Raw genomic sequence first — 23,467 nt, 5'->3', positions numbered from 1 at the left:
TGTATGGACAGAAACTCGAGAGCTGGAAGGCAAGTTTTAGGTTCCACCCAAAGTCGGGAAATCGAGCATTTTCCTGATGTTTTGTTTAGTTACGCAGTACGATGAGTAGTTGTGCAATTCTGCTCAGTTCATGCGGACCCAGGAATTCCACTTGGCACTGAATCTGGCAAGCCGCAGCCTCCAAGTGGAGGTTGGTTTGCCTTTGTTTGCAGGACAAAAAGTACAGCCAGCTACGCTACGAGGCCTTGGAGCGTTAAAAAGAAAACATTGCAGCTTGAAAGCCACAAGAGAGGAATGGTTTCCAGACAGCAGGGAGCAAAGTGTCATCTGAGGAAGAAATTCACAGGTATGGCTGCCCTGTGTTCGGATTTCTCCGAACAATAACAGTTGAGGGTGCAGTCCATCTTTAATGTGAGCTTCCCATGAATCCATTTCTCAGACAGAGACTCAATTTTATAGACTAGAGATAGAATCCTAGGTCTGGAAGTGACCTTGGAGGTCTTCTAGTCCAACCCCCTGCCCAGGTCTAGCTGGAGCAGTGACGCCTTGATACAGCGATCTTCCTCAAGATTTCCCCAACTTATTAAACCCAAAGCTAGCTAGAATCCACATTTTAATTATTACGTATTTATATTTATTAAATTTATATGCCGCCCATGTCACCGATAAAGCAACTCTGGGCGGCTTGCAAAAAGATAAGAAATATTAAAACACATAGTGAATTATGGTTTGCAGACTACCAATGTGGGCTAATACGCTATGCTAAACTAAATATGTGATGGTTTAGCACAGGGATAGGCAACCTTGGCTTTTATGACTCGTGGACTTCAACTCCCAGAATTCCTGAGGCAGCCATGCTGAGGGGAAAGGGAGAGGTTTCCAAGCTGAGCCGTGCTGGCTCAGGAATTCTGGGAGTTGAAGTCCACGAGTCATGAAGGGGCCATAGTTCCCCCATGCTGGCTCAGGAATTCTGGGAGTTGAAATCCACAAGTCATAAAAGAGCCAAGGTTGCCTACCCCTGGTTTAGCGCAAGAGGTAGATTTGCCTTGCATCATTGGCCTTTAGTAACAATAACGGAGTTTTAACTGTCACTCGAGCTTTGTGACCATATTTCTATCTTTTTCAGGGGGTAACAACTTTCTCAAGCAAATATCTTTCTGCTGAAGGGCTTATTTGCATTGCTGCCAGTCTGGGCACTGGAATGTGAAATACCAGCAAGCAGCATAGTTTTCTACAGAAGGATTCCTTCCTAGCTAGAAGAACGGTGTGTGTGGGGGGGTCAGATCGAGGAGGGTAGAGGAAAACTATTGCCTCTGTCGCTTACTATCTCAGAGAAGGGTCAGAAATGGCCAGAATTTGCCTGCTGCTGCTATGTCTGAAGATGTGTGAAATTTATTCGCAAGAAGGACGCTGGGAGACCAGCTGGACAAAGAATGACTCCGACGTCGTGAGTGACCTGTTGGACCAGTGGAAAAGGAACGCCTCCGATGCCCTGGATGAGGATTGGAAGCAACGGCTGCCCAAAGGCATAATTATTGGAGTGAGGAAAGGGGGCACCCGGGCCTTGCTGGAGATGCTGAGTCTACACCCCCAAATCGCAGCTGCTCACTCCGAGATACATTTCTTCAACGTGGAAGAGAACTACCAAAAGGGATTGGATTGGTACTGCGAACAGATGCCCAATTCCCACAGCGCTCAAATCACCGTGGAGAAGACGCCGGGCTATTTCTCTTCCCTCGAGGCCCCGGAGCGGATCTATGCCATGGACCGTTCCGTGAAGCTCCTTTTGATTGTGCGGGATCCCGTGGAAAGGTTGGTGTCCGATTACACCCAGATCCTCTACAACCGCAAAGCCCGGCAGAAACCGTACCAGTCCCTGGAGGAAATCCTGAAAAGGGGCCAAGAGCTGAACACCAACTACAAGGCCATGCAGCGCAGCCTCTACGCGCTACACTTGGCTCGGTGGCTGGAGTTCTTCCCTACAACGCAGATCCACGTGGTAGATGGAGGCGGCCTGATACGGCAGCCAGATTCGGAGATGCGTCACGTGGAGCAGTTTTTGGGACTGGAGCCTTACCTGGGCCCAGACAACTTTTACTTCAACGAAACAAAAGGCTTCTTTTGCCTCCAGGCCAAAGGAGAACGGCACTGCCTTGACCAGTCGAAAGGCCGACCTCACCCCACCGTCGATGAATTACTGCTGGAGCGACTCTGCACCTATTTCAGTCAGCACAACGAGGACTTTTTTGCCATGGTGGGACGGACTTTCAACTGGTGCTGAGTCTTGCGTAGAGGCCAAGTTGGGCGTTCTGTGAATATTCCACCACAAATCTCCCCGTTTTTCTTTCGAAGGAGCTGGAAATTAAACTCTACACCATATACCGACTCTGTTTATGGTCAAACAGCCAGACCTGAAGTTGGAGGTTTTGAGATCCTTGGGGAAGCGCTTGAGGCAAAAAGCAACTTTTTGATAAGTGTTTTAACTTTTCTAGCGATCCCAACAGGTGAAGTTGTGCTCTTTATGGTTATGTTCCCCCCAAAACTTTAGTTTAAGCTAGAGGATGTAGATCCACTGTTCTTCTTGAAAATCTGGTATTTAATTGGGCCATGCAAAAGGGATGTTGTTGACATATGTCCCCATATTCCTATAAACAGCTTGCAAAAATTGAATTCAGCTTCTTTTCTAGCCAACAGTGGGTTGACTCAACATTGTAAACCACGGGTGTCAAACTCACGTCACGTGACGTGTCGCGATGTATCACGACTCTTTGCATTGCTGGCAATGGGGTGGGCACAGGTTTGGTATGATGAAACCAGTCCACGGGCCTGCAGTTTGACACCCCTGCTGTAAACTAAGGTGTTTGCATGCCTATTTAGCTTATAGTTAGCTTAGTTCTTACTGGTAGTTAGTTCTTACATATAGTTAGCTTAGTTCTTACTGGTAGGGACTCCAGAGTGCCAGGTAAGACTTTTGGCACGAGAAATGATTTAATTAGAATTTGAAATCAGGCCCTTCTTTTCAGTGGCTTTTCTGTCCAAAAGACACTGGCACTTTGATTGTGGGCCTTTAGTATTTCTTTCAATCAACATCTAAGAAATGTGTAACTTAAATTAATCCTGGAACCTACAGATATTCCATTACACTCACATCCATTTCAGTTATCTGCCTAAAATGTGGCCAAGTAACAATAACATTTAGATCTTAGCAACAAGAATATTAATTTTCTGCACTGTGATTGAAGCATTAAACAGTCTGGAAATTAGTTGTTTTCAACTCCTGACAAGAATCACCTTTCACTCCAATCAATCCTTTCTCTTTTATTTATCTCTTAGAAAACAACCTCTTTCATTAGCAAAGCATTGTTGACATTGTTAATCCATCAGCAAAAATAAAAAGTTGTAGCATCATCAGTATGGAAGTTCCAATTCCTAGAATGCTGAGCCTTTAGTAACAGAAGCCTTGACTGTTCTGTAGCTAGCAGGTCCAGGTTATCAATTACACAAGAGTTATATTAATTATTGTTCCTAAGAAAAGAAACACCCTACTCCTACTATAGCAGGAGTAGGGGGGAAAAACTATTGCAAATTCAAAGATCTACTTTGTTATATAAATATTGCCTTGTTAGGACAGTATTTTATTAGATTACCATGGAATCAGCAAATGTAACGCAAAGTCCCAATCCATATCCAAATTGGCCATTGCATCTAACTTCCCTAAATAATTTCATGTCAGTTTTACCATATGTAGCATTTTGAAAGCTATTTTAATAAGGACAAAGTTCAAAATTACTTACAATGCACAGGAATATAGTGAATAGTACTTAAAAAATACAAATAGCCGTCCACACTGATAGGAATGGAGAAACAACCGAAACCCTATTTGACCTCCTTCAATCCAAAACTCTTAACAATAATCTACTTTAAAGACTACAAGTCCGTATAGCTTTAAATTACTAATCTAAAAATTACTAATTACTAATCAGAGTAATCCTGGAATTATAACTGAGATAAAATTTATACAAATTAATTTGAGAACAGCTATAGGTAAGCCAAGCATTTGGAGATTTGAGACCATTATGCTTAATCAGCGACATTGTGTAAAGCAGTTCTGAAAATTATTAGTGGAAAGAAACACTGATTCTTGTTTATAAGGTAGCATTTCCAGTTGTAACCAAGGCAGCATTGCTGATTTAGTATTTTGTTACAGATGTGTTTGTCAGAAAATAATAACTGAAATAAAAGCAAGTGTGCTGGTTCAATAATATAGTAGTATTCACTGCAAAGCCACGACCTTCAGTGAGGTTATCAGCCATGAGCAGCAAAATTCAGGATGGGCATCTTTGCTAATAGGACACTGCAACACTTTCCATGTTTGTGCAGTGTAGGAATTTAGAGAAAAGATTCTAGGCAAAAAGATTTTTTTTTTAAAAAAAAAGCTGTATTGTTAAAATTCATAAAAGTTATTTTAAGTGACATTAAAATCTGGACTTTGATCTCTGTGTTAATAAGTAAGAGTAAACAAAGTTAACCATGAATGTGGCTATATCCAAGTTTAGAATATGTGACTGTTTTAAACCTTTCAATTTAATTTTACTGGATTTATCCCTTGTATACCAGAATGACACACAAGAATAGGTTTTGTAAAAAATGGTTTTATCCGTTCCATTTTTGTATAAAACACATGGGAGAAACCTAGCCAATCAACACACAAATTGCTGCCACGTAACAAGGTACTTTTTTTTTTGTCAAACTTTAAATCTAGAACATACAAATGTTTTAATCTACAGTCAATTGTCTATGCTCTTCCATTTAACTATTCTTTTAAAAAAATTCCACATATCCCCATATTTCTTCTGTCCCAATTACAGTACAATGAGAGGGAGGAAGCGGGCTGACGGAAGCGCCTCTTTACGCGGTCTTCTGCTGTCCCTTCTTTCCAATCAGAGACTTGTGGATGTGCGGAATTACGCCTGCAGAGAGAGAGAGAGAGAGCAAAGGGTGAGGAGACACGTCTGCGATAACATCACGTTTTAAGATGCTGATCGATATTTATGCAGCCATGTCGAACTCTCTTCTTCCCTCCCTCATTCCAACTTCATGTTTTCAAGCAACTGCTTTTCTTTTAATCACACGCTTCAATCAATATTTCGATTTAAAGGGGTTTTCGTGGAAGATGAAAATGTCCTTATACTACTTGGAGGATCCTGGATAGATTGAGGGTTGGAGTGCCTAAATGTAAAGCCAGTATGCTGAAATGGAGGCTCTTAGCAGATAACACGTTATGTGAACGTGGAGGGACACGGAGCCCGGCCCATCTGCTGGTATGTTGGCTACTGCCAGAAACATGTACCGATCAAATGACTTATTTTGGTCAACAACAAAGTCAAGAAGGTGGATTCGATCTGGCAGGTTAAACTTTGATCTGGACACGGAAGGAGCACAATGGGAGATGGAGGGTCCTTCAGGAAAGATTTCACCATGTTTGCTTTGCGCTTCTACTAAAATTAACACTGGGAATATAGCACTGCTAAATTGTCTTAATTAAAGACAAATCATAATGACAAAAATACACAACTGATGTTGTATATATCAAGTAATATTGTAATACCCTGTACAAAAATATGAGCTGGAACATTTTGTAATAATATTTTTCACTTCAGGAATGTTGGGCAGCTTCAAACTTGTGCAGTGTTTATAAGCTGTCCCAAAACATTAAGTTAAAAGTACCATAAGTTTCATTGCTGCTGAACATGGTTTCCAGCAAATATTTTTCTCCATATAAAATAGGTTGGATTTCCATTTTTTTTTCACATCAAAGAATGTAGTCCAAATAGTAGTAGTAGTCCTTGACTTACAACAACTGAGCCCAAAATTTATGTTGCTCAGAGAGAAATTTCTGACGTGCGTTTTGCCCCATTTTGTGAGCTTTCTTGCCACAGTTGTTAAGTGAACCATTGCACTTGTTAAGTTAGTAACACAGTTGTGAAGTGAATCAGGCTTCCCCCTTGACTTTGCTTGCCAGAAGGTCGCAATAGGGAGACTGCGACCGTCATAAATATGAAACAGCTGCCAAGCATCCGAATGTAAATCACATGACCATGGGGATGCTGCAACGGTTGTAAGTATGAAAAACGGTCATAAGTCACTTTCTCAGTGCCATTGTAACTTCAAATGGTCACTAAATGAACTGTTGCAAATGGAGGATTCCCTGTATATCAGGGGTGTCAAACTGCTGGCCCGCAGGCTGGACACGTCATCCGGAAGCCACACCTACCCCGTTGCCGACAATGGCAAAACCATCCCGATACGTTGCGCGATGTCACATGACGCTGTGAGTTTGACATGTCTGCTGTATATTGAAATGGGAACCTCTGACACGGACATGACCGAATTGCCCTTGATAAATAGTTAAAATCCAGAAGCCAGGAGAACACCTACCTCCACCAGCAATGGTCGCTTTAATAAGAGAATCCAACTCCTCGTCTCCACGAATAGCCAGCTGCAAATGACGAGGAGTGATACGTTTTACCTTAAGATCCTTGGAGGCGTTGCCTGCCAACTCCAAAACCTGTTGGAATAAATACAGCTGCACATTTTAGTTTCCTAGTTTTTTAAACTCGCTTAACTTTCCTATTTTAATTTTTGCAAACAGTGGTAAACATGCTATAGTTCTGTAGGAGGGGGAGTGGCAGAACCTAGAGGCAGAGTTAAAGGAGGGATCAGCCTAGAATCCCCACGTAGTCTTGAATTCCACTGATCCTTATCTAACTCCCAGCAGGTGCAGGCGAGAAGAATCCTGTGCATAGACATTTAGCAATAAATCAGTTTAATGGGACTTTTGCATAGGTAGCTGGCCTTTCGTGCCTGACAAGCTCAGAGTAATGATATAATGACCTAATATCTCTGAAAGGAACATCCGTTTGTGTTACAGTATGATTGTTGCAAGCTTGATAAACCCTTTCTTGTGATAAGGCCGATCTAAAATGTTGATAATATGAGTATTACAATTATATTTATTATTAAAATTCACAATAATAAGGTGTTGCACAAAATTGCTAAGCAGAAGAAATTCTGGATTTAAAGGGGGAAATACTTAAATAAAGGCCACAAGTGAATTAAACTAGGGGGGGAAATGGCAAAGATTTGATAGCCTTTTATGGATTTTGAAAGCAAATGCATAGTTGGATACAAGTATATAATTGGTACTTTTGGAATGATGCTTATATTATTATAGCAGTATAAAATCTAAATGTATCTGTCTGGGTCAATATTAATATTAATTTTCTTCAATTAAAAACATGCCTCCTGAAGTTCAGTTCAGAAAAATATAAGCACTGATGAGCAATACCTTTATTATTAAATATGTTCTTTTCTTCAGAAATATTTGTAATGAATTACAATTTTTAACATTTTAAAAACATAAGGAAGACCTAAGCGCTTCTAACTGGAAAACGTATACAACAGGGTTTGCTATTTCAATACTTTGTGTTCTAAACTTTCTGGTGTATTTATAATTATGCTTTGATATAGACATGAAGGTGTACAATAAAATAGTTTTTGCAAAAAATAAATCGTAAGCTTACAAACAACTATTAAAACAGATCAAAAGAAATGTTCAAGAAAATGAAGAAAGGGTACAGATAAAGAATTGAAGCATTCAAAACCCAAATATTAGGGTAATATCACATATTCCAGCAACCTACCTCAGCAGTGAGATATTCAAGAATTGCAGCACTGTACACGGCCGCTGTAGCACCAACCCTTCCGTGGCTTGTGGTGCGAGTCTTCAAGTGTCTGTGGATACGGCCCACTGGGAACTAGAAGCAAAGGATTGCTTTAGCGTACATGCACTTTCAAGAGGCTTTAACTGACAGTCTGTATCTGTGGCCTATTTCAAGAGAGGTAGAAGACACTTGATCCAGGCATACCCTATAATAATGTATAGTCAGGGTATAAGTGTCTATTTGTTTTTTACACTAGCCAACCAAATGCCAAACTACGCAAGTACATTATTACTGGAAGTGCAATTAATGACACAATTTGACACAATTTTGAAGTGCAATTAATGACACAATTTATTGGGCAGAATTCAAGGTGTAGGCATAAAAATCGAGTTCTCTGATATAAGATTTATTGATAATGCTGGCAAACTAGCATTGACTTATATAAGGTCATTCATTCGTAAGCTTATTTTTTTTTGTAACTTTAAAAATATTAATTTGTGTTCTACAAGCCTAAGGCAATGCAGCAGATGCTGCAAGACACACAGGATTAAAATCCCAAGTCAAAATGATATGAGGCATAAATACAACCAGAATGCTTTCACTATAGGAAAGAATATGATTCAGCAAATGCATTTTTTATTAACATATTCTAATTTCCGAATAAAGAATAAGATCCCAGTCTGTGTTTACGAAAAGAGCTTCCTCCTTAATGCCACTTTGTTATGAATCAATAAAAGAACAAAAACCTGTACAAAGTTCACAGATTTGGGGCTCTTAACTATAAACAGCAAACAAATGGTGCAAGAGAATGAAAACATTCTTTGGGCAGTAGCTTCTGAAATAAGATTAAAATATGGAATTAAGGAGCTTCCTCTTAGAAACTATAGGTAGACTTAATTTAGGAACCCAGAACTCCGGAATGAGGACAGGACTAAAGAGAAGTTTTTTCTCTCTTAAAAGATGTACATGGAACTCAATGAAACAGCTACATTTTAGACAGGACCAAAACAGCCTCCTGAACTTTAAAGATCTGCAGAAACAATGGCTCTGATGGAAAGCCAAGGAGTACATCTTTGCACATCTTCTCTCTAATTAATGACTAACTGAAAAGACACACAAAGACTAGGATCAGGCCATAAAAATTCTGGGCAACCATTAGATGCTGCCATCTAGTGCCATTTGAATTTTTGCAGCCCAGATTTGATAGCTAAAAAAAGGCAACCTTCTTGCTAAGACAGAATAAAGCATAAGGAAAAGCAATTAAAAAGGAAGAGCAAGAAGTGGTTTAAAAGAAAGGCAATCACCTGGGAAAAATATCCACTAAGACTTGGTTTAGTACAGACATAAAACCAAGCAGAATGTTGTTGTTTTTAATATAAATTGCTAGGACAATATAAGCCACAACCATAATAGGGCTTAATTTTATATGTCAATCAACAGGGGAGGGGGGGGAAGAAGGAGCTCCACCCAAAGCAGTTCCAGCCTTCTTTTATCCAGGTAAAGAGACTTTTAACTTTTGCTTAGAATTCTGTCTGACTGAAAAAATAGTTAAAACAATCTATTGCAAAATTAAATAAATTAAATCAGCATGGCTGGCGGGGGAATTCTGGGAGTTGAACTCCACAGGTCTTGAAGTTGCCAGGGATGGACACCCCTGAATTAAATAATAAACAAATGAATTCTTCTATGCCCCAAACAGAGAATGCTGTACTTCCCAAATTTAACTAGGATTGTGAGAAAATACAAATCAACATGTCTGTGAAAGACTGCCTGAAGACTTACCTGAAGCCCAGCTCTTTGCGAGCGAGATACTGCCTTGGCCTTGGCCTTGCCACTGTCTTTGCCAGCCTTGCCTCCAGCCTAAATCAAAAAGCATCACAAGAGTTCGGTCAATTCTAACACATCTTCCATAATGCCCATTGTGTTACTACTTTGGAAATGCGTGTCACTTGTTCAAATTTAGTCATGACCTTTCTCCTGCTACCAACTCATATTTACAATCTTGATGGAATTTTTTCAAAAGGAAGTACATTCTTCAGACTTTTCCTGTCACAATGCAAGCAGGCAGACAAACGTATTTTGAAAAAAAGAAAGATCAGACACTGGCCAGAAGTAAAGCTAGGCATATATCCAATTTGATACGTAAGCGTGTATATTTTGGGACAATTCATGCAATAAAGAGTTTTAGGACAGCAACATTAGCCTATGCCAGGAGTAGGCAACCTTGGCTCTTTTATGACTCGTGGACGTCAACTCCCAGAATTCCTGAGCCAGCTATGCTGGCTCAGGAATTCTGGGAGTTGACGTCCACGAGTCATAAAAGAGCCAAGGTTGCCTACCCCTGGCCTATGCTTACACCTACAGACAAGTTATAGTTATTAAATTAAATTAAAGTATATTCTTTTACTAAACTTCTGCTCAATTTTTCTAAATGTATATGGCTAGGTATGGTACTGTTATGAAACACATGTAGAACAGACATGTCAAACTCGCGACGTCACATGACATCGCGGGACGTATCGGCAATGGGGAGGGCGCAGCTTTTGCGTGACGCGTCCGGCCCGTGGGCTGGCAGTTTGACACCCCTGATGTAGAAGAGTTAAAGCCAACACTCAATGAACCTTTTTTCCATTTTCATCATTTGTGCCCCAAAGATAGTATGACTTTCAAAAAAACAGATATATTTAAAAGCAATTAATTCTTGAAAGCTGTTGGACTATAATCCAGTTGCTTATTTGGTGTTAGCATACAAGCACAGATGCAACTTGCAGCTGTTCTCAATAGCTGTTGGTTGTACAGTATCCAGAGAGATAAACTTATGGGAAGAATTATGAACATATTAACCAATTTATTCACATATATGTGAAATGGCCCATATTGACTTGTTTACATGTCTAGTACTGCGTTATTTATTTACTTGATTTCTATAGCCACCCAACTCTTATGACCCCAAATCCTCTTATTATTGCATCTCAATGTTCCAACCAAGCACAGAACATTTAATAGTCTCTTTGCCTTGGATTTGGAGAAATTTAGAACATATTTACCAAACTTCTTACACTTAACATTTTATTGCATACACTTTCTTCAAGACATTTTATTCCCAAATAGAATAATTCTCATTCCAGGACTTGATACATATGCAATGTGCAAGAAAGAATACATTGGAATTAGTCCCAACCAAAATATTCTTTGCAATTGTCCTCTTCACGCAGGAAAATCCTGCAGTTAGATTTTCATTTTTTCATCATTCTCACATATATTTTTCCCAAAACTTTCTCCCCAAATCTGCTCAAAGCATATCCTACTACAATTATTGGATGAAAACATTATTTCATTGCTAACAAAAACAAATGAGAAAGCCTCCACTTTTAGCTTATATAAAGTATCCTCAATGAATAGCAGTGAAGGATGCTGGGAAAGTTCTACAATTCTGAAAAGCTATCACTGTGCAATATGTCCAGATCTATATGCATGTAAATTTTTCAGTACATGAAGATACCATTTGGATATTTAAAAAGGGTCAATATCCTAGCACCCAATACCAAAAAACCATTCAAAAACAACTAAGATATTCACATACTTCATAACCACTTGCTTCCAACTCTCAGATATAGATTGTTGTGGCGTGTATGCACTCCAGAGGCAAGGTCTTATCTCATTCTGACATTTGAGCTTTCCCAAGTTAATTTTTGCCTTGCTTTTACAGATAATATTAGCGTGTAAATGTCCACATTTCTCTTACTTATCTAAACTAAATTAGAGAGCTGTTCAGTCTGAATACATCTCCTATACACAATCAACAATTTATGTTATAGAGACTAATTTATGATAATGCTGCTCACTTAAGACCTTTTGGGGATATTCTTTTGATCAGCTCAGGCAGGTGGTGATTGCAAAGAGGAAATTTGAACTATAACTACTTTCCAAAGGATTCATTCACCATGGAGATTTATTTAGAACCAAGTACATCAGAATTTAGGAGATTTTGGTTTTTTATTACAATTTCTACGTGGCTGATTCTAACCCTATGAACCTTTCCCAGAAGTCTAGCAATGCAGAATCTTATCAGTTAACAGCAGCTATATCAGACATCAACTAGACAGGGCTGCCTTTTCCCAGGCTACTGGAATCACCTGAACAGCAGTCAGCATCAGAGGCATCAGCAACATTGTCAAAATGACAAATTCATGCATAAATTCCACTCCTTTTATTCACGCAGCACCAGAATGCACGCACAAAAGTGGGGGAGCTTGCCTTCTATGGGTGCAAGTGTTTGCATTTGCTCCCACACCCCCAACACTGGAAAGCCTCTGATCAATACTGGCGGTTTTATTTCATTTTGAAATTTCAAACAGTGAGATGTGCTTGCAGATATTAGAACATGAGTAAAATGACACTCAAACCACCGTTATCAAAGGCCAGTTTGTAAGAATATCCTGCTTATTAGAAAGTACTTGCAATCCCATTCTAATTTAACTGAAGCCAAAAACTCAGTTTGCTGGGGGGGGGGGGGAGCTCATTTCCTACTTTGTACATTTGGAACCTTGCAATTTTCTCTTGAGTTATTCATGTATCACTTAATTTTTTCATATCTTGCCCCTTTACACTTCCCAGTTGTTACATGCGCAAATATTAGTCACATTTTCAAAATGCTACAAGAAACCCTTTTTCTGGCTCTACAATTTTTCATTTTATATGGGGGAAAAGTTCATTAGTAAATACAAGTGACAGTGAATTATCAAAACATCAGTTCTTTAAGCCCTAGACTAGACATGTATGTCAAAACCCGTTCAAAAATAAAACAGGCGGTCAACTTTAGTTTTCCCTAATCAGTCTTCCCTGCATTCATTCTTCAAACTAAGCTTTAATGGTAAAAGATATTTAATTCATGTGCAGATAAAAATGTGTCCCAAGTTAGGTTTTCGGCTACAATATCAATTGCTGTCAGCTATTATTATAGCAATTGTTATAATTAGTTTATTAATCTGCAATAGTGCTCTAACATTGAAATTGTGAAATTGATTGTTGCTGCATTCTATACTCTAAGATACAATCCCAAACCAGACTCCCTAAATACACTGCTAAACCCCATTACTCTAATATGCAATGCTAATTCTAAATATAAACAGGCAATTGCCAAGTTGTTTATTTTTGTAACACTATTATTGAACCTACTCTAATTTCAGTAATTTTAAGCAGAGACACAAGATAGATGACAAGACTTAAAACTGACTTGTAAAATAAGATTTAAATATATTTGTTTTCGAACAATACTGTATATATAACCAATTAAGGGGACTGTATAAAAAATCCTATTTCAGTACTATCTCATAGTGATACTTATGACCGAATGTTTGTTGTACAAATACAATGAAAACAGCTTTCTAATGGGCATTCTATTAGGTACATCATATTTTAATATTATTAGATAAATTAGCTACATCCCAAACGCATGTCAATACACTGCATACTCCATGGAATGCAGGCAACCATATATTGTTTTTGTAAGATAGGCTCTAGATTCAAGGTCCTAGCATCCCCCCTCCCCAAAAAAATAATGTAAATGTTTTTGGCATAAAACAGGCATTTATTTCATGCATCATATTGGCTAAAATATCCAAGGAGTGAGCAGTACTATTCTTATCATTAACAAAGAACGCTCCATGCAGTGTTGATATAACTTAGTCTGGTAACTTAGTCTGATTCTTTAAATTCCTAAAAGCATAAAATAAAAACCTTGATTAACCAACACCAAGTCTCAATTTTCCATATGTGATAGGACCATAGATACTGACCTAGGGGTCTATATTTAGTAACCTACATAACATATAGAAAACTGAGACTTGGAAAGCAAATGGATTAAATGATAAACAACATGAATCAGCAAATGAAAAGAATGAAAGAAAATAGATATGTTGTGTACCTGTGAAACCAAGAGAAAGGAGCGGGATGTAAGCAATGTGAATGAGGGTAGTCTAATGTTGTTGAGTGGAATTGAATGAAAAAATGGGAAATAAAAACACAGGTTTTATTATGAATGAAAGTGCTAAAATATATCAGTTAAGTATGAGTAAGTGGCATCTAAATTACAGATGCATATAAAACAGGATTTTTTATTGGGGGAAAACATAGTTGCATGCAGCATTCTAGTGAATGGTGATAATGAAAGAACCAAAGATGAATTTTGGAAAAAGCACACAACATTTTGAAGAAATGCACTAATAGGGGAAAAAACCCATGATTTTGATGACATAAATGGATAGTGGGGAACAAGTCAAGACAGTAGATATTGGACCATCTGGAAATCCAAAAATGAATGAAAGTAATTACTGCTTTGGTATCTGATTTAAGAAAGATGTTTGTTTTCAATACATGGTTTAAGAACTGTATTCATAAGTATACACAGAAGGAATGAATATAAACCTAGAATATTTTTGATTATTTATAATGAAAGGCTAAAAAAATAATGAAAGCTACAATGTTGACAAGAACTTCTGAATATGAGACATTGTGTTAAGAATGGATTTTGGAAAAAATGGATACGAAAGAAAAAGACCTGAAAAAAAGTAGAATGACCACATGAAAAAAGTATGGGTCCTGTATGTAAGAATACAGATTAATTTCCCAACTGAATGTATAAAAATGAATTTAAGGAAAGAGGATATGGATGCAGCTTGTAACAGAGTAGAAATAATATTATAAATCGCCACATAAGCATGTGAAGTTATAGTAATGAGAAATATGAAAAATGCTTGGTGGAATTATGAAGTCTGTCAGGCTATAGACAAGAAAAATGCAAAAAGAGAATGTGTTGCAAAAAATGAAGATGAGATATTATGTAAAGCATATACCATAATGACAAGACATATTGCTGCAAGTAATAGAAAAAGGAATTATTTTCTCATATTGGAGGCTAAAATGCACAGTAATAGTAATACAAAACTTAAAAGTATATATATATATATAAAGTGGCAATGAGAGAACTGAAAGGAATGGTGTATTTTATGGGAGTGTTATTGTTATGTCAAAGTATGGAATTGAACCAAAAGCAGTAACTGTTACTGTCAAAAAAAATGGCTGAGAAGAAAAGATGCTATCTGGATGCAGCTGTTGATGGCATAATTGGGAAAATCTTAAAATGTGGCGTGGTTTATTTATGGAATGGCTGTGCAACTTTTTTAACATGCGAAGACTATATCTATGCCTGATAACTGGAAGAATGCTGTTAATTTTCTTCTAGGTAAAGGTAAAAACAAAACTACTTGGGGATTAGTTTATGAAATATCCTTGAAATTTTTTTGTTAGAATTCTAATTACAAGATTGCAAGAGGTAATAATGGACAAAACTTGGGAAGCGCAATGCAGCTTTATGCCAAGCATATGTACAGACTCTTTAGCATTTTTTCAAGAAATGTATGAATGAGAGAAATAAACTATACTCCATGTTTGTTGATGGGGGGGGAGTATGATAGCATGGATAAATTTGAATTAAGGAATGTTTCATATGGGTATGGAAAAAGACTGCTGAATGTTATGGGAACAATACATTACAGAAGTAAAGCATGTGTGTAAATTGATGGAATGCTTAATAAAAGATTAAGTATAAGATGAAAATATGTGATATTTCTGTGGTTAACATATACATAAACACTTATGGTACTGTACTAGCAGAGATATTTTAACTGCATACACAAACATGCATGCACTTTTCTCTGTAGATGGCATGTTATTAGCCGAGAATCTAAAGTATTCTCAATAATTGACAGAAAAAACTATGTGATGTAACAACCGATGTCATCTCAAAATTATATATCAAAGATAAATTTGAATGGAGAAAGTTTAAGATGTGCACAGATTGGCAGAAATGTGTGTAATATATGGCTCGTTGTAATGAATATTTATCAAAACCCAAAAACAACTTTATAAGAGTGTGCTCCTATTACTATCTAGAAATGAGAACTGAGTCTGTAGGAAGGCTGATCAAAAATGGAGCCTAAAGCAGGGTGTGAATTAAAATGAGAAGAGATTAGAAAATGTACTGGTGCTGAATGAATTAGAACGATGAGCTACCAGTATAATAAACACGTATATTAAGGTGGCATCGTCCAACAGGATCAAATCGCAAAGCAAAATATATAAGAGTAACTGAATGGATTAAATTGAAAAAGCCGTGGTTGGTTGATGAGACTCAAAAGTGTTAAGACTGGCGGACTTCAACTCCCAAGCTGTGCTGGCTGGAGAATTCTGGGAGTTGAAGTCCACAAGTCTTGAAAGTTGCCAAAGTTGGACCCCCCCCCCGATCTACGCGGATCCCAGATGTCCCCTTGCTGCAAGTTACTAACCGAAAAAGAGAGGCCATCTTGAGCCTTCCAGCCAAAAGCAACCTCTCCTTAAAACAGCGGCAAAAAGTACTTTATAGAAATCGTATTCAGAGACCTCCACCTGGAAAGTAAAACTGCAGCAGCTGCGGCTTTTCCTGACCCTGGGAACTTCTCGGGAAGAGAAAGCTGGACTCCCCCGCCGCCGCCCACAAACTTTCCCAGCAAGCCCAACGTCGCCCTCGGTCCCCCCACTCAGCCCAAGCGGAGGAATTAATTACCCGGGGGCTGGGTGGGAATAAAACCCGCGGCTGCCCCGTCGAGCGAAGGCCGAGGGGGGCCGAGGGAAGGAGGGAGAGGAACCGCCACTTCCCGCCGCGGCAGAGAGGGGCTGCAGCGTGCTAGGCTGTCACCGCCGGAGCTGCCAGGGCCGTCACCCCGGCTCAGCCCCGCGCGCGCGCGAGGGGAAAGCGACCCAACCAAGTCCGGCGTCCCGACAAGCGCCGCGTTGCTGGGGAGGCGCCGCGCGCGCGGGGAAAGCGAGTAAGCGCCGGCCGCGGCGTCGCTCGGCTCTTTCGGGGGGCGCTGACGGACACTCAGGCCGGGGACCGAGCGGGGGGGGGGGAGAGGTTCGGCAGTCCGAGGGGGAGCCGCGGAGTACGGCCGGGATGAGGCGCTCCCGGCGCGCTGGCCCCGCGCCAAGCAAAGCCAGGCAGGCAGGCAGGCAGCCCCCCCTCCCCCCCGCGGTGACCGAGAGGCGGGGCTTCCCGGGCCGCTCGCCAAACGGAAGAGGGAACCGCCAGCGGCGCCTCTTCACCCCTCCGCCGCCCCAGTCAGTGGCGCGCCCGGGGCAGCCCGCGAGAGAGGACGGCTTGGCCCGCCGCCGCCGCCTACGGGGTGCCGGAATGACTCCCGCGGCAGCTCGTAGGCCCCCCCCCGGGAGCCCTCCCGCCCGGCCGGCCGGCCGGCGTGAGGAAAAGCTGGGAGCCCCGCGCGGGCTTCCCGCCGAACGGGAGCGGGGCTTTCCCTCACACGCTTCGCTCGGGCCCGCTCGTCGCGCGGCTTCCCGCCCTGCTTACCATGTTTGCGTCGCTCCTGTGCGAAGTCCAGTCCCGATTCCGCGCGAGAGCCGCCTGCGAAAGTCGAGAGACAATAACCCGCCTGGGCGCGAGGAGGGAGCCTGGCCTGCCGCGGCCACCCCGAGCCAATCAGGACGGCCCGTGCTAGTTTGAACCTCCCGCCTTGACCAATCCAATTAAGGCTTCTTACTTCCTCGCCGAGGCCCCGCCCCGCGGCCCGTTTAACGGCTGTTTTTTTTCCACCAACACCAACCTCCCCCCCCTCTTCCTTTGCACACGGCACGTCAGAGCGAGAGCGAAAAGGGAGAGGCGGAACCAGAGGTTGCTCCGCGCCGAAGGAGAGCGTGGAGTGACAAGCTTGAGCTCCAGTTAACCATTAGAAGGCGCCGTTTGGCGGGCGGCGCCAATGGAGGAGCAGCGCCAAGAGCCAATCGGCAGCAAGCCGAGTTTCCCGCCCATATTGTGACTTTCTCTTAACTCTGCCGTTTGTTTGCGCGGAGAGGGTGACAAATGGATCCCGGGGCCTGTTGACGGTTCCGTTCCTCGCACGCAGGTCAGGCCGCTCGGGGGAGGCTCCAGCCGGGGTGCCCCGTGAGCTGAGGCCCGCGTGGGGACAAGAGTCCCGTCGCTGACACGAATCTCTTCGGGAGGTGGAGCTTCCATTTCTTTTTCCCCGCCAAAAACGGGCTCCGTCAACCTGAGGCGAAAACATCTGACGTTGAGAGGGGGGAGGCCCCGCGGGATCCCTCCCCCTCGCCGCCTTGTCGCGTAAGGAAGCCCCGTCGAGCCCACCGGGGAGGAGAAAGGGGTCTTCGGAGGGGGAGACGCCTAAGAATTGAAGGGGTCGTGGGGGTCCCCCATGATGCCCTCCCGTGGGCTTGAACTTCAACTCCCATCATCCCCAGCGCCTCCCCGAAGCCGATGCCTCGGAAGGGCCGGGCAAATCCTAGGTTGCGTAGCCTCGCTCCTTCTTCCCTGGGTCTTGGGTCTCTGGTTTGAGGGGGTCGGACTAGAAGACCTCCAAAGGTCCCTTCCAGCCGCAAATTGCGATTCTATGTTCTGAGATGTTCGTTTTTAATCACCTAGTTCAGGGGTAGGCAACCTTGGCTCTTTTATGATTCATGGACTTCAACTCCCAGAATTCCTGAGTCAGCTATGCTGGCTCAGGAATTCTGGGAGTTGAAGTCCATGAATCATAAAAGAGCCAAGGTTGCCTACCCCTGAACTAGTTATACAGGTGGTCCTCGATTTACGACCACAATCGAGCCCAAGGTTTCTGTTGCTAAGTGAGATATTTGTTAAGGTTTGCTCCGTCTTATGACCTTTCCTGCACAGTTAAGTGAATCACTGCACTTGTTAATAATGCAGTTGTTAAGTGAATGTGGCTTCCCCATTGACTGCTTGTCTGAAAGTTACAAAAGGGGGTCACCTGTCCCCGGGGCAATACAGTGGGGGAAATGGTTTAAATACTGAATATATTAGTTTTATTTCACCAATGCAATGAGTGGTTTCTGTCCTGCAAGAAGTCAGCTTTGAAGGACTGGAGCCAAATAAAGCTTTGGGCAGAAAAAGTCTTATGCACTAAGCTATAAAGCAGGGGTAGTCAACCTTGGCTCTTTTATGACTCGTGGACTTCAACTCCCAGAATTCCTGAGCCAGCTGTGCTGGCTCAGGAATTCTGGGAGTTGAAGTCCACGAGTCATAAAAGAGCCAAGGTTGACTACCCCTGCTATAAAGTATGGCAGCGCTACTGATCTAGCTCTGTTTTAATGCTTGCTCCGAAATACAAAGATTTGCTACAGAAAGTGTCAAAATCCCACAAAATTTAGCCCGTTTAGGGGAGGAGGAGGCAGTTATTGTCATTAAGCTGTACACAGTAATTGAAAATTAAAACATCTGACTTTACATACTATGCATTTTATTTAACTTGGCATATGGGTTGAATGAAATGTTCTTAAACAATGTTATTAGGTTAGTATGCGATAGGAACCCAGCCATTCTGGTCTTCCTACTTTAATTCAGCATGCAAAGATTCGCAACAGTGTGAATCCTACATGTCTAATTTTATGTGCCTATTTTGAAGAAGTATCCACATATTTGGAAGTTACAGTGTTATGACTCACGACACTAAGCCATTGATTTATTAACTATGATTTATTGAATAAACCACAGTGTTGCATTTGCAATGCTAAGCCACAAGGTTTGGCTTAGAATTCAGTCAATGCAGTATATTCATCAAAGCCTGGTTAAATTTAACCATGACTTGGTGTGATATGTGAATCTTATGCAGTCAAGATAGTCAACTTAAGCCATTAAAAAAAAATCTTGAGAAAGAAAAGTTATTTTGACTGTAAGAAGTTGTATATATATAATCAAATCATATTTAACATTAATCGTAAAGTAAAAATGTGTCACTAATGTTTTAAGCCCTTTAAGATTTAGTCCTTGTTGCAGCAAAATATAAAACTGCATCTTTCTTGTTGGTATATAAAGTCCTTTGACTTCCGTTCTTTTTCTATTAACCTTTTTTTAACATTTATTTATTCGTTATCACCAACAATAAAATACAAAAGAAAGAAAGCAGACTAAAACCATCCAACACTAACAAGAAAGAAAAAAGTGTACAAAAAAAAAGAAAATAGAAATACCCCAAATATATTGGTGCTACCTTTAAAATCATTTCCAGTTTGTTTATATCTACTAGTGCAGCACTCCAAATTCAATAAAATGATTACTTCTTATGAACTATAGTTCCAGTAATACAGCCACATGCTTTTTGAAAGCACCTTACACTGAAGTTTTGTGTTCAGCTTTTGGTCAACCACAGTTTTGTTGCCTTTTATATTTTTAACAGGCCAAGGAATCCCTTCATCCTAAACAGTCCTTTGTAAGTTTATTCATTGAGTCTGAATGCAAAACTTTATATTTTTCTTGGCTGAATTCAGTTTTCATAATACCATCTAGTAGTGTATTCCGTGGTTGTCAATTCTATTCCTTGTATCTATTCTACAGATTTGTTCCATAATTTCCATCAGATGCAATAATATTCACTGGCCATCAGGGGGCACACCATACCAATACAAATGTTTAACATGGCTACTGTAATACTGTATGTTACTTTAAACAGGTTTGTAAGCTACTTTTAGACTTTCATTAAAGAAAAGTGAGTGAATGAATGAAATAAATACCATCTGAAAAGATATAGATTTTGAACATCAGACGAGACTAGCTTATGGTGAATGAAGTGTTTTCCTAAAATAAAGTAAAACTTATGAATACCTCTCCAGGGTAATCCCTTTGAGCTGCTTTAGGTGCCAGGTATTATGTGATCTCTCTCCGGATATGTATGGATGAAGGACTGGGACATTTGCAATTAAATGTATTTTGGTGTAGCAGTCTATATGAGTGCAGCCATTATGGCATGTCTAACATACCATGGTTAAAACATGGTTTACTATATATGACATGGATATTGATTGCTAGAGGTATAATTTAGCCTCGTGGGTTTCTCCTGTCATATGCTAAGTGCAAGGAATGAAGTTATTTTTAAAATGCTGTACATCATTTGAATGCTCACGAGTAATTTAATAAGTGCCTGACTGCGAAATATCCACAAATTTTAAAACAATTTTGAGGGCAAAAAGATTCACATCACTGATGTAAATTCCAATTTTTATTCAAAAGATGAGCGCTAGGCTAGAACTTTCAAAAATTATGTCAGCCTTGGGAGTATTTAGTTGAGCTCTGCTCAAAACTATTTCTAATTGTCACAAAAAGGATCTCACTATTAGTGGGCAAACTTCAGCCTAACACATTTTCTTAAAAGGCAGGGATTTCTTGCAATACAGTTTATATCAATAGATCTGTAGCTTACCTAAACTGATGAAATCAGTGGAGAAAAGGGGAGGAAAACTCACACAGCTCTCCTATCATTATTTCTGGGAGGACTCTTAGATGCAAAGGATTATACAGATAGTCCTCAACTCACACCAGAGACTCCACAATAGGCTTTATTTGGTGGGTCATCGTGCACCTGCCCTTCTGGGAGAAGAGCCAGCATCTGCGACCACCCCACCATCAGAGGTCATGGCAAGGATGGGCTCAGCCCTGGCAGGAGCAGCGCCCATTACTCAACAGGCATCCCGGCACCTGTTGCACATTCTCTGCTTTGGCATCTGAAGGCTGTAAAAAGGCTGGTGGGGGTAGTAAAGGTATAATAAAAGGCGGGGTGGGGAATCCCACATTGTGGAGGAGACAAGTGGGAACACAGCTGCCCTTTGCCTGTCAGGTGCCTGAATGAGCTTCTTGTCCAAGATCCATAATCTCTGCACAATTGCTCAGATTTTAATTCCTGCTTTGGGCCTCAGTCAAGTCCTGGAAGGGGATACAAATAAGTTTTCAAAATTTGCCGACATAGAAAAAGTGCCCCTTTTGGCTTGAAACACATTTTCAACAGCCCCGTGGATTCAGCACCAGATGGCAGTCTTTGTCTACAAACAAAAGAGGCCCAGAGAAGTCAAGTGAATAGGTTTCCAGGAAATATTTCCAACCAATGGGCAGAAATTCCCCTGGATACAAGTAAGCTCAGAGCTCAGAGTAGGTAGGAAACAGAGAAATCTGCTTCTGAGCTACCAGTGATTTCATAGGGGTGAATGGATGAGAGAAAGGTTAAAAGAGAGCAGAGCAACAAAGATGTTAAAAAGTCTGGAAGCTAAACCGTGCAATGAATGCTTAAGGGAACTACTGTAGGGAATCAAGAGTTCAGGCAGTTCAAGTGAATATATATAGATTTATTGTATGCTAAAGCTCTCTGTAAGAATCTGAACTACCAACCATCAAAACAAGTTGGCGGTAGATAAGAATCAACGGAATTCAAGGTGGGCTGGATGCCAAAAGATAGAACTAAAATGCTAATCAAAGCTAGTTATTATGTTAAACAATTAAGTAAATGTAAATAAATTACAATAGAGAAAGCAGAATCTAAACATAAATGAATATATAAAGATACATTTCACATAGTTCTCCAAATACTGTGCGACTTGATGCAGCAAATTTTTAAGATGGTTGAATAACTGATAGAGAATGTTATGTCCAATTTTATAATATCAACTTTGGGGCAGTCATAAATGTGTGCGTAATCCATTTCCGTTGTCTTCATTTCCCAGCCATAAATACAGGACATAACTCAAAACAATATGAGCATCTGCAAAAACCAAAGAGGCTTCTAAGCAATTTAATATCTGCAGTTACTTGCCCAAACAGAAGACATTAAAACATCAGGAATACGCTGATTTCCATATCAGGAAGTTTAGGTGTGGGAGTGTAAAGTCTGATAATGGAATACCATTTGGCAGCATGAATGTGATTACTTGCTGGCAAAATGGTAGCATTTTTAATACACGACCCAATAAATAAAAATACGCATACCAGAATTCATAAATGGGGCAGGAGGGTGGGAAACCACTTATTACAGACCTAAGTATTTATCCATAACATTTCTCCTAGGACTTTACCCTTTCTAGTTGCAGCTGAGGTAGATGTCTGAAAAAGCTCCTTGAATGTGGAGAAAGAGACCTCTTTTTCCTGTCTTGCTAGTTTTTTGAGCTGAAAGGAGTGACACTTGTGGCCTATGCACACACCCTCTCCAACTCTTAATTACAATCACCCAACCTCTATCGAGTTGCACAAGGCTAGTCATTTGACGGCTTCATCTGTTGAGCTGACACAACCTGTTTGATGAGTTTACGGCGAATACACTCATTTTTAACATTCTGCCGCAATGTGCTCTGAAGGGCTTCGGGGCAATTGCTGTCTTTTGGCCAACCAACTTTAGGAAATGTAAAGTTTATTTTATTCTCATGAGGGTAAAATGGAGGAAGGATAGCTTAATACGCCATGCGGATAACGAGAAACATTGTGTACCGAGGATGGGATAGCCACTACTAAGTAGTAGCCATTTCTTAGTCCTTCTCGCAAATATCTGATGATCACCCAATATTCCTGGGAAGGTCTAAGCCAGAGATCCCCAATTCCAGGTGCTTCTCTCTTTGATCTGTTTCCAAGCATTGTTTCTTGTCCAGCCAGCCCTCTGGTGCTTTGGAGAATAATGTGAGCCCCCTCTTCTTTGGGGCAGCTCCTCAAATACTGGAATACTGCTATCATGTCTCCCCTATTTCTTCTTTTCTTTAGACTAGCCAAACCCAACTCCTGCAGCCGTTCTTCGTATATTTTAGTTTCCAGGCCTTTGATCATCTTAGTTGCTCTTCTCTGAATTTTTTCCAGACTCTCAGTATCTTTTTTGTGATATGGTGACCAAAATTGGCTGCAGTATTCCAGGTATGGT

General features: G+C 40.7%; 2 protein-coding genes across 2 annotated transcripts; one reads left to right on the top strand and one right to left on the bottom strand.

Annotated features, from left to right (window-relative positions):
- Positions 1–1,345: 1,345 nt before the first annotated feature.
- LOC107287970 (heparan sulfate glucosamine 3-O-sulfotransferase 1-like) lies at positions 1,346–2,281 on the top strand. Its single transcript, XM_015816539.1, has one exon. The coding sequence runs from the start codon at positions 1,346–1,348 to the stop codon at positions 2,279–2,281; it is 936 nt and encodes a 311-aa protein (XP_015672025.1).
- Positions 2,282–3,745: 1,464 nt separating this feature from the next.
- LOC107287944 (histone H2A.V) lies at positions 3,746–17,253 on the bottom strand. The gene is made up of 5 exons (XM_015816508.2): positions 17,125–17,253; positions 9,507–9,584; positions 7,704–7,817; positions 6,439–6,568; positions 3,746–4,970 (listed from the first exon to the last, which is right to left on the bottom strand). The coding sequence occupies exons 1-5, from the start codon at positions 17,125–17,127 to the stop codon at positions 4,909–4,911; spliced, it is 387 nt and encodes a 128-aa protein (XP_015671994.1). The 5' UTR covers positions 17,128–17,253; the 3' UTR covers positions 3,746–4,908.
- Positions 17,254–23,467: the final 6,214 nt, after the last annotated feature.

Source organism: Protobothrops mucrosquamatus, unplaced genomic scaffold, assembly GCF_001527695.2.
Source record: "Protobothrops mucrosquamatus isolate PMUCROS unplaced genomic scaffold, P.Mucros_1.0 scaffold462, whole genome shotgun sequence".
Lineage (NCBI taxonomy): Eukaryota > Metazoa > Chordata > Lepidosauria > Squamata > Viperidae > Protobothrops > Protobothrops mucrosquamatus.
The sequence above is the reverse complement of the archived record's forward strand: the minus strand, read 5'-3'. Positions and strand labels throughout refer to the sequence as shown.